At 39.1% G+C, this 15,917-nt stretch overlaps 1 protein-coding gene across 1 annotated transcript in view; it reads right to left on the bottom strand.

Moving 5' to 3' along the window:
- Positions 1 to 15,917, bottom strand: part of ctnnbl1 (catenin, beta like 1) — a 50,517-nt gene that overhangs the window by 21,817 nt on the left and 12,783 nt on the right. The window contains exons 9-11 of the mRNA XM_069693939.1: positions 15,440 to 15,498; positions 14,889 to 15,037; positions 9,386 to 9,567 (exon numbers count right to left, since the gene is read on the bottom strand). Coding sequence (XP_069550040.1) covers positions 9,386 to 9,567; positions 14,889 to 15,037; positions 15,440 to 15,498 — 390 coding nt within the window. The remainder of the gene's footprint in view (positions 1 to 9,385; positions 9,568 to 14,888; positions 15,038 to 15,439; positions 15,499 to 15,917) is intronic.

Raw genomic sequence — 15,917 nt, 5'->3', positions numbered from 1 at the left:
AGCAACAAAAACTAGTTACTCCCATTGAGTGCCCTTGTTAACCCAATTCATTCTACAGTATGTAAGATGTGTTACTCTAGTCACAGACAGGACCAGTAGGTGCAGCAATCAAAGTATAATATTTCTCTATGATATTGAACGAAATATGCACTGTACACACATGGGGAGCAGAATATGACATTGTAAATCCTCTGAATGTACAGAGTGGAGGAAAAAATGGAATTGGACTTTATCAACAAGAGGTCAATATTCTCTCTCAACGAGGCTTTGCAGTTGCTAGGCAACAAGAGTACAGGAATCAATCCCATTTCTGCTTTTTAAAAGGGGTCGTGTTTGCTGTCAGCACCCTTTGTGAAATCCCCTATGACCCACAGTGTCTTTACCCACAAGACATTAAGGGTGAGAAAACTAAAAGCTGGGGCACCTGCCATCATCAATTCTTTCAGAATGTACAAATATCCATCAACACATGAGCAGAACAATTGCCCTTAAATGCACTGAAACAATACAAAACAAACTAGGTTTACTCTGCTTTGGGAAGAAGGTTCAGTAGAAAATACATCCAAACAAAAGCTGAAATAAATCAACAAATGAAAATTACAGCTGAATCTGTGAGCCACAAGCCTTCCAGCAACCTTCCCCTCCAGATCACGTCGTCGGTCTCACTAACAGTATTTTTCAATTCTCGGCTGAAAACATATTTCTTCTCACTGGCATTTCCAGATTAGGGCCAATATTTATTGGGTTGTTTTTTTTTCAGTATTAATGACTGTTCGTGTATACTCTCATGTGTTGAGCTTAGTGCTGTTTTGAGTTTCTTTTGATTTTGTTTCATTGCTTTATTTGTTTTTGATGGCTTAATTGAAATTGGGGATTGCTTTCATACAATTATGGAAACTTAAAGGGCTCTACGAATGGCAATATCCACTTTTGTCCACGGTACAAAAAAAAGTATATGGTATGCATGCAGAGGATGAAACTAGAATGTAAACATGGTAAATATTACCATATCTGTTTAACATTGACATTGTTAGCATGTTGACTTTAGACTTAAACTAGGCACAGCTTCAGCTTTTTCTAAGTTATGGACAAATAAAGGAATATATAGCAAGAATGAAAAACTTGTTTAAATGAAGGGGTTTTGTGTGCCTAAAGGGGTAAATTACGGCTCAATTGGTGTATTTACTTCATATTTTTATGTATTTATGACAGTAAAATCAATTAAAATCCTTTATATACAGGCATGTCAGAAGAACAGATGACACCGTACTTGAACTTCACAGTTTTACTGACAGACTGAGATGTATTACATGTCGTTAAAGCATGTCAGGTAGGTTCAGTCCAAGGATTCCTTATTTTAATGTAGACAACTTTATTTCCTGTACACAATGATACGGAGTCTAACTGCCATTTCCAAAAGGACATTACTTTATCAACTTGATCCAAATGGTAATTGATGTCGCCACCTCCACGCCCTGCTGGGGAGGCTATCGATCGCTGGCTGTAGAATGTTCTTTCCAAAGAGTTTAAAACTAAACAGAGGCTGCTCCTTTGAGATTTGTAAAGGAGAGGAAGCGGGATTACATTGTGGGTACCAGATAGAGGGCAAGGTTGAGTGAAACAGCTTCCTCATCTGTCTTTGGAAACGGGTGCAATCAATACTTCATTTACATGTTTTGCTTTACACCTGAATATTGAGTATAAAAGGTTGGGGACAAATAAGAAAAATGTACCCCAAGATCTCTCAAAAAGCCTCAACAAAACAGCAGTAGTCAGTTTTACATTTAATATGAGCACAAGACTTGCTTGTTGCACTATGCCGTTACAAATGTCAAACAATCATGTAGTCTGTGCTGAGCTGCCACTAGAGCTGAGTCGGCTACTTCACCTTGGGTCAGCCTTTACATGTTAAGAATGTCAGGTCATTAAAAAGAGCAAGCTTGATCGACAGATGAGGTTAAATATATACAGCATCAAATCCAGATCAAGTATTAGCTTGGAGGTCCACACTTTATTTTTTTCTGCTTTTATTTTCAGTCTTGATATCTGTGAAAACATGTTTTTGTGGTTTTAAGTACCAAAGACCATCTCAATATAATTTTACATCTTCTCTTTGGAGCTCTACCAGAATAGGCTGTTTTGTGTCTGAGTCTTTAAATAGCATTGACACCAATGACCCTCTCTTCTGATTGGCTGACTCTTTTCTGAGTGACAAGGCCAACCACAGGTTCTCTTTGGTCTTGTGGTTTGCTGGCTCTGCGACAGAATTACCAGTTTTCTTCTCCATAAAAGATTGGACAGTGATCCTAGCTGAGGGCATACATGTGGCATGAGTGAGTTTGTGGCATCACAAACTTAAGGAAGTCCAAACGACTCGTCTATATTTATACAACACCTCCATCTGCTATATAATAAAAACATCTATAGAAATCTGAATTTATACAATATATGACCTTTAAGTCCACTTAGAAAGTTTGTGGTTAATGCAATAGCAATATCTGGCTCATGACCACCAAGATCCTTCTGTTACTCAACATACTGATCATTTAAACAAGTGAGACCTCTGAGTGGACTCTGGCATTTGTAGACCCCTCCACAGAGTTTCATGTTTTAAAAGAAGCACATAACTCAGCAATTACAGCACAAACCCACAACATCAGAATCCCTGTGAGCATGAGAAAACACTTTGACAAGTGATCATTTTCTCCAAAATTAAACTACAGTTTAGTTGATTTTGCTACCTCCAAAAATGAAAGCAGAAACTCCTCCCCTCCCCTTAAACAACTCCACAGCAGTGAACAAGGTCTCCGTCAACTCTTCCCATTTGCATTCATATAACAGCGTGCATATCCAAACGCTAGCATTCACTCATCTTCCATGAATCATCCACTGTTTGCGTTATCTTTGCCCCGGGGGATCTATAGCACTAAGTTAACATGCAAATAACGCTGCGGGGCTTGGATTCATTTATTGATTGGCAGCTGAACGACAGAGAAAAAGAAAGGTGGTACTTCACTAATAGACGGACAAGGACCAGAATAACTATGGCCTGCGTAGAGCAATCAGCGCCTCAGCACCACAGGCTAGTCTGTGAGGGGTTATAAAATCTGAAGAAGCAGGACTGAATTCTGCCTCTAAATTGTATCATAATAGTTTGTTAAAACATGCATCATCATGTATTATTTGGGGAAATTTAAGAAAAGTTGACCTAAGTGAGAGCATCTTGTCCAAAACACACAGCTTCAAAACAGCCACCTTAAAATAACTTTTCATACTGATACTAGTGACCACCAGCGGTTACTCACAGTCTGAACACTGTACAGACATTGTAACAGTGTCGCAGCATGTGTGGCGGTAACTCAGGCAAACAAAGTACCACCTGTAGGGATTTTCACTTCTGGAGGACCAACAAACCAAGATGAAATCAACAACTAAACCTACATTTTGCCCAAAGGAAGCAGAGAATTAATTTCCTTCCTGCTCAATAGCTGCAGGTGGGGACGACTTCCTGATAGTTCATAAAGTGGAAGTTGAAGTGCTAAATGTTTGGTCAAAAAACAGTTCCCACAACAACCAACCCAAGGCAGCTTTAATTATTTTGTTATACTTTAATCCATCCTCGTTTTAAATGTGCTAAATCTTTAAGGTTCTTTAAACAGGAATCTGCAAAAGGGACTTTTAGTTTCAGAGATTGGCTACTTTGGAATACAGCCCAAGAGATTAAACTGGGATAGGAATAGGATTTTTGACCGTAGGTTCTGTGGTCAAAATGTAGTTCCTAGACTTTCCCGAGGGGAACATTTTAATGGTAAAAAAGGAACCAGAGGACACGTCTCCAAACTCACTTGGTGAGGCTAGTTTACTAAATGGAGCAAAGCTTATTTTTGAACAAAGTATACAAGCCTGTTGTAAATTCACCAGTTTGTCTGTAAAGATTCTCATTCATCCAGGTTATGGTCAATCTAAGTGTTGTCCAAAGGCATCTGGACTCGTTTCTTCAGTTCCAGACTTCAGAACTGAAGAAACCTTTCAGATGAGTCTCAAGAATTCCAAGCAAGTCTGGTTGCCATTGCATAGCACTTAAATGCACCAGCTTGATCGCTTGTATCCCTTCTCTGAGAGGCACTATGTGATGACAAAGGAAACTATTTATACACAATGATTTCGGACTTTACAAAAGAGCAGTGTTCTAGCTGTTATTAAAGATTCTTATGAGACATACAGTATATTGCAGATTTTTCCCACCTTGGGTAATGTCCCATTTACCCATACCTATATGAAAAAGGTTTGAGTTACTAACTTCCTCCAAGTACTAACTGAAACATTTCCTCTAGATGTTGTGGGCGCCCTTCCTGAACAGAATACTAAGTGTTATGAAATAAAACCCTTCATATACATCTAAATATACCACAGCATATTTAATTTGTGTCAGTTTACAGAGATGGATCAGGATCAATCCCCACCAGAGGAAAGACCAAACGTGAAGACGATGCTAATTAGATACATCTTTACACAAGGATCTAACAGCAAATCTCTCCCTCTGAAATACACTAATAATAGGATTACACAGCATGACTCTGACAACACAGATTACAATCAAACTTGTATCATGTAAAATGTTACTGATCTCGATCATTGCCAAAGACGCACAATGCTGGGCGTGATGGGGGGGAGGGGGTGTGTGATTAAAGGAGTGCCATTTGGTTCTCTGATTTTTACTGAAATATGTGATGTAAGATTCATCATTAAATCCAGATAACTAAGTTTCTCCATAACAGTCACCTATTTAATGTCATATATTCTGCTATGTAGTCATGCTTTCAAAATTTCCATTTGTTAATATCACAGGAGAGATGCTGGTGATAAAGTAATGGGCTGATAAAATTCCACATTTTGTCTTTGTAATGAAACAGTTTGGAGGAGGAGGAGGGGTTGCTTTAGTAAAGGCATTCTGTTTCCAATAAATGGGCTATTCCATCTTTTTACTTTCAAGGCGTACATCCAACGCAACTGCAGAGGCAGAAAATATGAGTTTTTCTAATTCAGTTCTTTTTCTGCCAGCAAGCCTCACTCATTACCTATTTTAGTACATTCATTAGAAAATAAGGGTCATGATGAGGGCATATGCAGGACTGGAGGGTATTTGTGTGACATTCAAAAACCTATCAAGTACAAAGACCTTTGTTCCCTCTCTCAGCCTCTATCTCTCTCCACCAAACAAACACGTACGCAAGCACACAAAGAAACACTTTTCTGAGTTGGAGCCGGAGACGGAGCGAGGACTATTGTGTCTCGCCATGTAAATTAGTTGTTTACTTCTGTTCCCTCTCACACTGGCTCGCATCATTAGCCACCTAAATGTAACAACCGGCTGCCACCAATTTCCATCATACAATCTCATTTCACTGGTAATGACAGAGTACATACACCAATAAACTAAGACCCTAAAACAAGGTGAATGCTGGTGTCGTGACAAGACTACTCGAGCAGAGAAATTTGTTGTTTGGACTGTTTTTTTTTTCATTCCCTTTCACTTTTTTTTCTCCTGCTGGCAAAGTCTCCATTAATTATGCCGTTCTGTGTGCTAATATAGCCTGGCAATCCCTGGTCATTTGGGCTGTGTCAATTTCAGAAAGGATTTCAAGGGGATCAATCTTTGCACCGGGGTTTAAGATGGAGAGAGCAATGGAACGAATGTGAGAGAGAGAGGGAACTAAGGATGGAAGGACAGAGAGGTCCCTACCTCCTAATTACTTTTTGGTTGAAGCGCATGATAGTTAATTAATCGACAGTGTTATTGTGCTATTCAGGAGAACCACTTGATTCATGGCATTTTCAATTAGTAGTCTTACAGAGAAGGCGGGTTCACTCAATATGTCTTATATTATGACAGGCATCTCATTACACCTATGGCTGTTTGATAAATCAAAGGAGACATGATAGGAAATCCTATACAGGCTCTAGTTCTCATCACAAAGAATAATACCATGAATGAATTATGGACTTGCTATAAAGGCAAAGGTGGTTAAACTGATCAGTTAGCTGGTTGGTGTTTTTAATTTTCTTCTGATGATTAACTCAGACAGGAATTCACAGATGCATGCTTGCATTTTTTCAATTTCAATAAAAATACATGTATTTGTATGAATGTTATCATCTCTGAATTATAGAAAATATATGTAATGCACTGTTTTGACATTAAGAACCAAAAGACTGTGGAAATTGCTTTTGGCAATGGCTTTGCTGTAAAAACTAGCATGAACTTGTCACTCACTGTATATCTGATCAGGAATGGTTAAACAAATGTTGATACCGATCCCTTGACTTCGATACCAGTCAAATTCAACAATGACAAAGTGATGCCAAAATCTTTTTTCCAACCTACAGTCAAAAACTGAAACATATTAAATTCAGTACAATGGCGCAAAATTTGCATCACAAATTAAAATATAAATCTTAAGTTTGTATGCAGTCTAGAGGGGGAGGGTGTTATCCAGGTTTGTTTTCTGTAGCTAAAATTGACCAATATTCCATCAACACGTCACATGGTATCAGCTTGCTGGTTGCGTACAGAGAAGCCTTCCGTTACCCACCGTCTGCACTTGTCTGCACAACTCAAACTGTATGACCAAAAGTTGTTTGAAAACAGTGAAATAAGTTGTTTTAATGGAGGATATACCGAGGTTGAAACAGAGTTGTTTTATCTACATTGGCAGGCTGCTCAAGTAAATGTTGTGGCTCATTGATGTTGATGAGATTTACTTCTGTGTCAATGTAGCAAAAGTATGCATTTTCAAATTTAACATGTTAGTGTGGCTGTAGCCTAGGTATCGAAATTTGGTACTGATGACCAGGCATTATTAGAGACGAGATGGTTTTGAAGCAAATTGGTTTGTGGCATAAAAATACCCAGCCCCATGTTTGTCCTCCATGGAATAGATGTGAAAGATTTGTAGTATTTAGATCTAGCTGATGTTATTTTTTCTCATTTTCTAGCTTATGATTATAAAACACAAGATGCTGAAATCCCTGATTTCTTGCTCTGATACCAGATGAAATAAACCATTTGATAGAAATCCGAAATATTTGGATTTGCTCAAGGGAAATTCTTATCATTGTGGCTTTAAGAAAACATCATGCAGAAAGGGTGAGATGAAGCATTAGGATTTATTGGAGATCAATTCAAACTAAAATTAACTCCTACATCTGACACTGGTTTAGGTCATTTGCAATGAACAAATCAAGCTGTCTATTGCAATATGGCTCAAACATTGGACGACTATTTTTAGATGTTTGAATCACATTTGACAATTACTTTAAGGCCTTTTCTATCAATATGGTAGCGTATGTAGTATGTGCTATGGGATGTCTTGGAAATGTATTAGTATTAAAATGTTTATGAAAGCAATTCAAATTCTAGGTGTCAAAAACAACACAGAAATGCTGATTTTCCCTCTTCCAAAAAAGCTACTCCATCATCCTACTGTAGATCTCTTGATACATCTTTAGCTGATAAATACAAACAGATGTGCTCCACACTTGCCAAACTTCACAGTGGGTAAAAACCTTCAGGGTGGATTTCCAGATCTCTCTAAAACATTGAGTATGTCTGGCTCCATACACAAGGGGGAAAGGTTTCACAGTGAGGATGGTTTATCTTCCTCACTGCTCCTCCTGCTGCTCAAGGGGGTCAAAGGTTAATTCATCAAGTCCCTGGGTGAGACGGGACACAATGGAAGACAATTTGTTCTCTTCTGCAGAGCTGGAAAGCCCCACCGGATGTATGAAGCTTAATTAATACAGACAGACAGAGAGGAGGGCTTTCACAGTTTAGACGTAAGCGATCAAACACAGAGCAGAGAGCTGGACAAGGTTTCTATCTCTTTTTCCCTATTTTATTGTCTTGTCCTGTATGGCATGGACCTATGTCTCTCTCTCTCTTGTTTGCACTTCCCATCTCTCACTCAGAGACAAGAGAGGTTCGAAAGAGTAGACAGGGAAATCAATCAAGATTGGATTGATAGTGTAAACTGACAGGCCGAAGAGGCAGCAAACCGTGATACATGAGCAGATTAGGACTGAGTGTGTCTGCAGGAAATGGGTGGGACTGCACGTTGCGGAAAACTGGAGGAGGAGGAGAAGAAACGAGAAGTTCGCTCATCGTCATTAGCATAATCAGCTAAATTAGTAGTTAGCGATGCGGATTGATTTTTGACTTGCCAAACTAATTTTGGGAGTAGAACGTTGTTAGAAAAGTAGCCCTAACACGTTCAATCATCATCTACACCATCAGCAACTTAGGCATGATCATATTCATATCGAAAAGCTTTAATAATAACTTACATGGATTATTTAAATGGAAATGCCAATTTTTGCTCATCAGGTATGAGTGAAACAGCAGAACATTCATATAAAATACTTTGACAACTAAGTTATACCAAGTCTTTTGAAATATGTTACATTTGAAATAATTATTGTTAAATAAAGCACTGACCTTCAGTGGAACGTATGTCATCTTGCTGATAAATGAGGTTCAATCACAATGCTAAAGGTTTGAGTTGAGGATTAAACTTGAAATAGGTCTAAAATTATTATTATTCAGAGTTGGACCAAAGTGCAGAATGTATCAATATATGTGGTCGTGGATATTTTTATAAAGTGCACAACAAATACTATGAAAAGATAACACAAATTTAAGTGTGCATATATTCTCGACCGATGTGAGAAAAATCTGTGTTGTGCAATAAGCATAGATTGTATATAAAAACAGACATAGTGTTTAGGCCTGAAGTTTAATGTTGAAGTGCCTTAGATGCAAAACCATTGAGGTCCGATTCAAAAAGCATGCAATTATTTTTTCCCACAAGTCATTATGATGGCGTTAGCTAAATCCACTCCTTCTGAAAAGTGTTCTGTTGGTCCATCTGAAAATAATTCCATCATTAATTCGATATAACGCCTCAAAAATCTGCATGTTTGGGGGCATGTATAGTTTGATTGACATGCCTGGTGTGCAGTCAGGTTGAAGGTAAATGTAGGCGGGCGTGATATTCTTGGGTTCTCAGTCAGATTCACCCCTTGTTTCTCCCCAAGCTCGTTCACAAAATACTAAGTGATGTCACAGTGGGTTGCCAATTGGTAATAACCTAGTTAAATATTAAATAAAAACTAATTTGGTTTCCACTGGATTGTTCCCTTTCTTTTAAAATGCCATTTGTTGCTGATATGTAATTGAAAAATAGTGCAATTATGCATCTTCCAACTTTCACTGTTTGGGCCACTGGGTCACACTACCACAAAAGGTCAGATTAGGGTGTCGTTTGCAGCTGACTGAAGCCTTTGTGAAGAAATCACATTTGTTCCTGTGTTCTGAGTACTGACTTACCTTCATGCTCTTTCTCTGAAGCACCAGTTTTCTTCATCTTCTTGGGGGTTTTCATGAAAAGTGGAAAAATGGTGCGTAAGCCCAGGATGTCCACAAACTTATGGCAGTTATCTCCTCCCTCTGGTCCAATCATCCCATGGTCCAAGACCTTCATGGCACTGGTTCGGGACATTTTCTTTTCTCTGCAGCAAAAAAAAAAAAGACAATCAATACATAAATATACAGCATTACCTTCTCAAATGTGTCCTAAGAGGTATTGCAATTATTAAGATGGCTGCAATTCACCCAAAGTATTTTTTAGTTAACTAGTAATAACACCACAACACTTGTATGTATAAATCTTCACATATAACTTTGGCTTTGAGTTGCATGTATTAATTTCTGAATATTAACATGTATTATTGTTCATTGAAATGTCTATCATCTACAACATGGATAAATACGGACCATGGGCAATACAGGCTTAGTACTGAAAACAATGGGTGCAACAAGTTTACAATGCGTGTTGCACTTGTTGTAAACTTGACAAAAAGTTGTTCAGTTGTCAGAGAAATTGCCTGAATTTGCAAAGACAATTGTTTTGCTTGAGCAAGTAGATTTTTGTCAAGATGTTTTTTAGTATCTAAAGCTGCATGAAACATTTCGCTCCTTTATTTCTGTGAAAGAACAGTACTAGTTTCATGACGCATCACTGTCAGCTGTATCATTATTTTCTAATCGTTTCAGGTCCCCTAATACGACTGACATTGCTACATTTTAATCTGCAATTTTGTTTTACTGCAGCTTCACTGTAACATTCATTTTGTGTCTTACATGGTAAACAGGGGCATTTAACATAATAATAATCAAATCTCTCCTGTGTGCACCTGCTCAAGAAAACACAAAATGCATCAGACTGAAACGAGCAAGTTTGTACAGAGTTTGGTAGAAATGATTTGAAACACGCACAAAAACCCCCGACAGGAAAAAGGAAGAGAAACTCGGTCAAAGAACACAAACATTTTTGCAAAAAGCTTGCTAAACATTTATGAAATTTTCACTCCACTCCCTACTCAGAACATTTTGTCAGGTCTACATTAGAAAGCACCGTCAGCAGTATACAGCATATTAAAACTCCAGATGAATCCACATATCAATTAATATACATTCAGTAATTTTAGAAAAAGTGTTCTGTCAAACGAATCCATTGCTATATAGATATTCATCTGTTTTCCATCATCAAAGCATTGCCATGATAAAGGGGACCCACTGTTTCATGCGCTGCCTACACCTCCCACTCTCCACATCGTCTTAGGAAATGTAGCTGTCTGTCAATGTGTCACTTCCTCCATCCCCACCAATGACAGATGACAGTGTTTATCTCAGAGGAGAGACACATATTTCAGGCAGTTGTGTCTGCTTCTGCAGACAAGACACATTTTAGATGATGGACGGCTGGGGAGGGCAATGGGGAGCGATATGTAGTGGACTTTCTGAAGGTAAACTGAGGCAATTCAGTTGGCAGACAGCTGATTTAACTCAACATCTTGGTGTCACCACAAAATGGATCGAGGGTTGTGTTTAGTGGATAGTTGCATGGCAGCAACAGTAGGTTTTTGATTGGTCTGATTCCAGATGAGATTTAGGGCTATTATTAAATAAACCAAAGCACATGGTTGAAAGCCCCTGAAGCAAGTGCATTTAAATCCACATCTGATAGTTTAATGGCTCATAATCTGACTGCAAAGTAAGGTGCATGGTTAAAAGGGGTGGTACTTTAGCTAGCTGATGATGATAAACGATTGTGTGTTGGATGTAAAATAAAATTAATCAATCACAGTGTCATCTCCAATTCATTTGAAGAGAGACCCTGCTTGAGAAGTTTATAAACCTTTGCACACCCCAAACACTGACCAAAACACTAAACGGTTTCATCAAATAAGATGTACATTTAAAAGTGTTTATGCATTTAAAATTCTAACTATGATGAACCCACTGTTTCTCAGACTTATCTTTGGTACATTTCAGTTTCAGTTGCAGCGCCTGGTTTGAAAAAAACCTTTAGCTGTACCAGAAATTCATCAAGACACCAGGTGTGAAATCTGTTCAGAAGCAAAAGGTTGACGGGGCTGAATGTCTGATGTTGTTACTATGATGCTTTGTTGGCCACGTTTACCAAGGAAAAGAACAAACTATGCGTGATCTAAAGTGATCTGGTGTTTAAGCTCGTATAAATGAAAGTATATTCCACAGAAGTCCAAACAATAGCAGTCAATAAAACTGGATTTATACTTATGTGTTCTACTTTTATGGTCCTATAAGTGTGCTCCATAAACCTTCTTAAAACAATGTCGATGCCAATTGGTGAAGTGTGATTGGTCAACATCAATTATGATCATGTTATGTAAAGTTGTGTTGAAATTATTGGAGCAATTAACAACAGACTGTTGCTGTGCAACAGAATAATTTTCAGCAATTGGTAGAAAAGACAAGTGCTTCCACGAAAAAATGAACAGAGGAATGTAAATGGAATAATTTGGGAGTACGTGATGGATGCATGCTAATAGCTTGACAATGTATGAGTCGTCCATCTAGGGCAGGGTTTCATTCAAAACTTTTCAATAGCGATACATGAAGCTCGACTTCCCAAGCAAAAGTAATTTGTTTTTAATGGAAAACCTGTTAGTGTAGCTGTAGTCTTGGTATTCAAATTTGGTACCAAATGACAAGGCCTTTTCTGATAGTAAATAGTACCGGGGCAATTTAATCAGTACCATAAAGATACCTAAGTTGGGTACAAAGTCCTACATCCATCTCATGTTATGGTGACGTGCCCAAAGTCATATCTTTCTGTTCTTGCACCTCCTCCCTTTCTGTCTCCCTCGCTCTCTCTCTATCTCTCTCCCTGGTGGATGATTTTACAGAAAAGAGGTTTTTGCATTCCAATAATGAGATATTGATCCACGCCTTAAATCTACGTGTCCAGTGATGTGATTATCAGCGTGCAGATTCAGAAGCTGTGAAGGTCTCATAAATATGTGTAATGTGTCTTTGGGATTCTTTAAGGTCACATCTCTGCCTTGCTGCGCTCCACCAACTGTTGATTGATTGGACTGCCAGTCTCACCAGGTAATAGAGAAGACAAATGTACAGAATGAAGGAAGGAAAATAAGTTCGGAAGTGAGCTGAGAGGGCCAGATTATGTATCAAGAGATTTCTGTACTGGGCTCGGCACTGAATATTTTCCCACTAAAGAATACTTCTTATGACACTGAAGCACTTACTGACCATAATTTTACTAACATCAGGCAATTGTGTTTCTGGAAATTGTCCCTTCCTTCCCGTGTCTCTGGTTATAGCGGTTTAAGTATTCAAGGGTACGAAAGTGATTTCTTTACGCATGTGAAAATTTTGCAGACAGGGCGCATCAAAGCTTGTCACAAATTATTGGGGAACAGAAAGGGAGCCAAATCTGGTGAGTAGGGGTGGTGGGAAGCAACAATTGGGTGGTTTTGGGCGAGGAACTTGGGCATTTTCAATGCGCTGTAAGCAGGCGCATTATGTTGAAGAACTAAAGTGCCATCGTGCCACAGTTCACATCGTTTACACAGAATGTTTTCCCCAGACGTCTCAGATCATCGCAGTAGAACTCGGTGTTGACAGTCTGACCCAGTGGGACGAATTCAAGGTGCAAAACCCTGGGAATGCCAAAGAAAACCCTCCTGGTTGTGCGCCTCACTTGATGTGTTTCAGTTTTGGACAGTGACATCTGCCAAAAACGCGAATGCCACTCAAAACACTTCTCCCGGCTGATTGATTAATCGCCACAGGCTTCCTGAAGCATTTCGAGGGTTTCCAGAGTTTGAAGAAAAGGTTGATGTGCACCCTCTGGGCATGTCCACGGAGAAACCGCCAACGTGCCCAGGTTATTTCTCATAAAAGCATGTGTAACTCAGGTGCAGATTTCGATTCAGGGAGAAAACTTAAAGGATGTACTTACAAAGGTTTCAGCTTCTTTGTACTCGTCAAGGTGCTTCTGTTGTCGTGCAACAAGAGCAGTTTCTGAACTTTTTGATCCACCCATTGTATTATTGTGACAAGTATTTTGTTTGTGTCTGTGACTTAGATGAATTCAAACATGTTGCAAAATAAATGCTCTGCAATGTAGCTAACTTTTATTTATTCACACCTGATTAGTAGTTATGTAGCAATTACTGTGTTTGCAAGTTGGGTATTAAAGCAGTAATGCACACACTAATTTAAAAGGAACTCACCTGCTTCAACTCAATACAACTAATGCACCCACTCAAGTTACATAATCCACTACACGATGTAAATGGGTTTGTTATTTGTTTAAGTGTAAGTGCTGCTTGCAGCTCAAAGGTTGCTGTTTGGCAGCGAACATCCAGGTTTCTGAAGTCAGAGGTTTTCGCAAGCTCGCAAACACACTTTACTAAACCAATTTATGAAGTTGTTTTTTTCCAGAGTTCCTTGCTGCTTCAATTGTGCTGAGCCAGTTATTTTTTTTCTTTTGTAAGAAAAATTAAAGTGAGGCTTTTTTAATATTAGCATAAAAGTTTGCAATTAGCTTCTTATATTTAAACCCAATAAGCATGCCCATTAATTAATTAATTAATTAATACAACTGTAATAAAAGCTTGCTATAACTCACCTACCAAAGATAGTTCAACTAAGTTTTATTTAGACTTTTTTTTCCAGGTGTCAGACTACAAAACATGACCCCAGAGAAAACCTTGTGTCGCCAGAACTAAACTGTCAAAGTATCAATAGTCTATAGGGCTGTCACTTCATCTTCAAACTTAAGAGTGGAGCAGAAATTTAAGCCTTAGTCTAAAAGTCCAAACAAGCGCCAAAATCATGAGCACTCTTTCAAACAACACATAATGTACAATGAATTTGTGTTGTGTTCATTATGAGTTGATGCTACATATTTTAGGTTTTTAGCAGGTAATACGTCAATATCACAACTTGCGCATATTATTACAGCAGTAAGTGATAGCAGGGCTTTTTCAAATAAAAAACATTAGCAGGGCAGATGGCGTGAGCAACACTAACTAACAGGGCTGAATGTGAAAGAGCTTAAAGGCTTCAAGTACCTAATTTATGGAGAAACTGGTGGTTAAAATATGTGTGCAACAGCAGGACAGTGAAATCTGACTGGTGCAGAGGGAAAACAAGACTATTACCCTTTTTACACCTGACATTAACATGCAATATGTAGCTGGGTATCTGCATGAGGAAAAACCCTGCTAATGTAAGGTGCAAATGGGAAAATGCATTCCCAATAGCATGACCGCATCCTTAGTAAGACAAGGCAGACAACGAGTTGAAAGATCTCCCAGTGCCACCTCTTTCTGCTAACTAATGCAGTCTTGATGAAAGTGGTGGACAGATGACCAACGAGGAGACAAACCAACCGTGCTAGAAGACAATGTTCTGCCTTTGAGTAGCCTCAGTCAGAGTGTGTCTCAGTGATGGCATTTCTTCTCGTATGCAGCCTCACCTGAGCATGAGATTCATTAGCTGAAGCCCTTCTCCTCGGAGGAAGCGGTCCCGATTGGTTGCCAGCATGAGGCAGGAGCACAGACCATCGAACAGGTTCTCCATCATCTCCTGCTCTTCAGCTGTGGACGGGTTGTGACGTTTGAACACCTGAGAGGAAAAGCAGGAAAGGTTCTGAGGGAGGGAGCAGTGTGCTGCACACTGGCATGCACATTACCTCCATTAACAACCAGTTTCTAAGCTTGTTTAAGAGAATAATTTGAGAAAATGGGCAAAATTAGTCACTAATTGAAGAGGGAGTAAACCTAGTGTGACAAAAATATTAGCCAAAGTAGGAAAATGGGACCTGCCTCCCCCAAAATGCTGCTTAATAAAAACAGCAGGATGGAGCAGATCCACAGTATGCTGCTCAAGTCAAATCTTGATTCTGAAGAGTCTCGTGCTTGAGAAATAATTCAGCTTTACCCCTGTGTGCCTCAAAGGGATGGGGGCGAATATGACGGGTCATGGGTAGAGCAAACTAAAAATAGAGAGTAAAAGCAAAAATCTTACAGATAGTTGCTGGAGTAACACATCAATGCCGTCCATCTCACCCAGCAGTTCTCTGGTATCTGTGGGAGAGAGAAATAAAGAGGGAGGAAGGCGAAGAGATAAAAATGGAGGACAGTAGGGAGATAATATTAAGATGGCTACAAAAAACAGACATTTAGGGAGTGGCAGGCAGGCCAGTGGAGAAAAGGATAGATAAACAAAAACAAAATGAGAAACAGGGAGGGAATGACGAGTGTTTCAGAGGCTTAAGATGAGCATAAATACCGGCAAATGCATCGTCCACGAGGAACCTTCACCGAGTCCGAAAATGAGGAGATTGAAAAATATATTCCCTCACCAGTTATTCCACGTATACCTGAGTATTACACAACACACCTCTGCTTCTCAGTGGGCCCAGAAGTACTGTAAATTGACATCAGGAAGTTGCACAGTGTACTTTGCGGTTGCTACTTTAACTACGCTGTGTGGTGCTCACAGC

The sequence above is a fragment of the Brachyistius frenatus genome, unplaced genomic scaffold, assembly GCF_029030835.1.
Source record: "Brachyistius frenatus isolate BFR_SWC_R1_liver_20210118 unplaced genomic scaffold, ASM2903083v1 Contig_16, whole genome shotgun sequence".
Classification (NCBI taxonomy): domain Eukaryota; kingdom Metazoa; phylum Chordata; class Actinopteri; family Embiotocidae; genus Brachyistius; species Brachyistius frenatus.
Note: the sequence above shows the minus strand (reverse complement) of the source record. Positions and strands in the feature narration are given on the sequence as shown.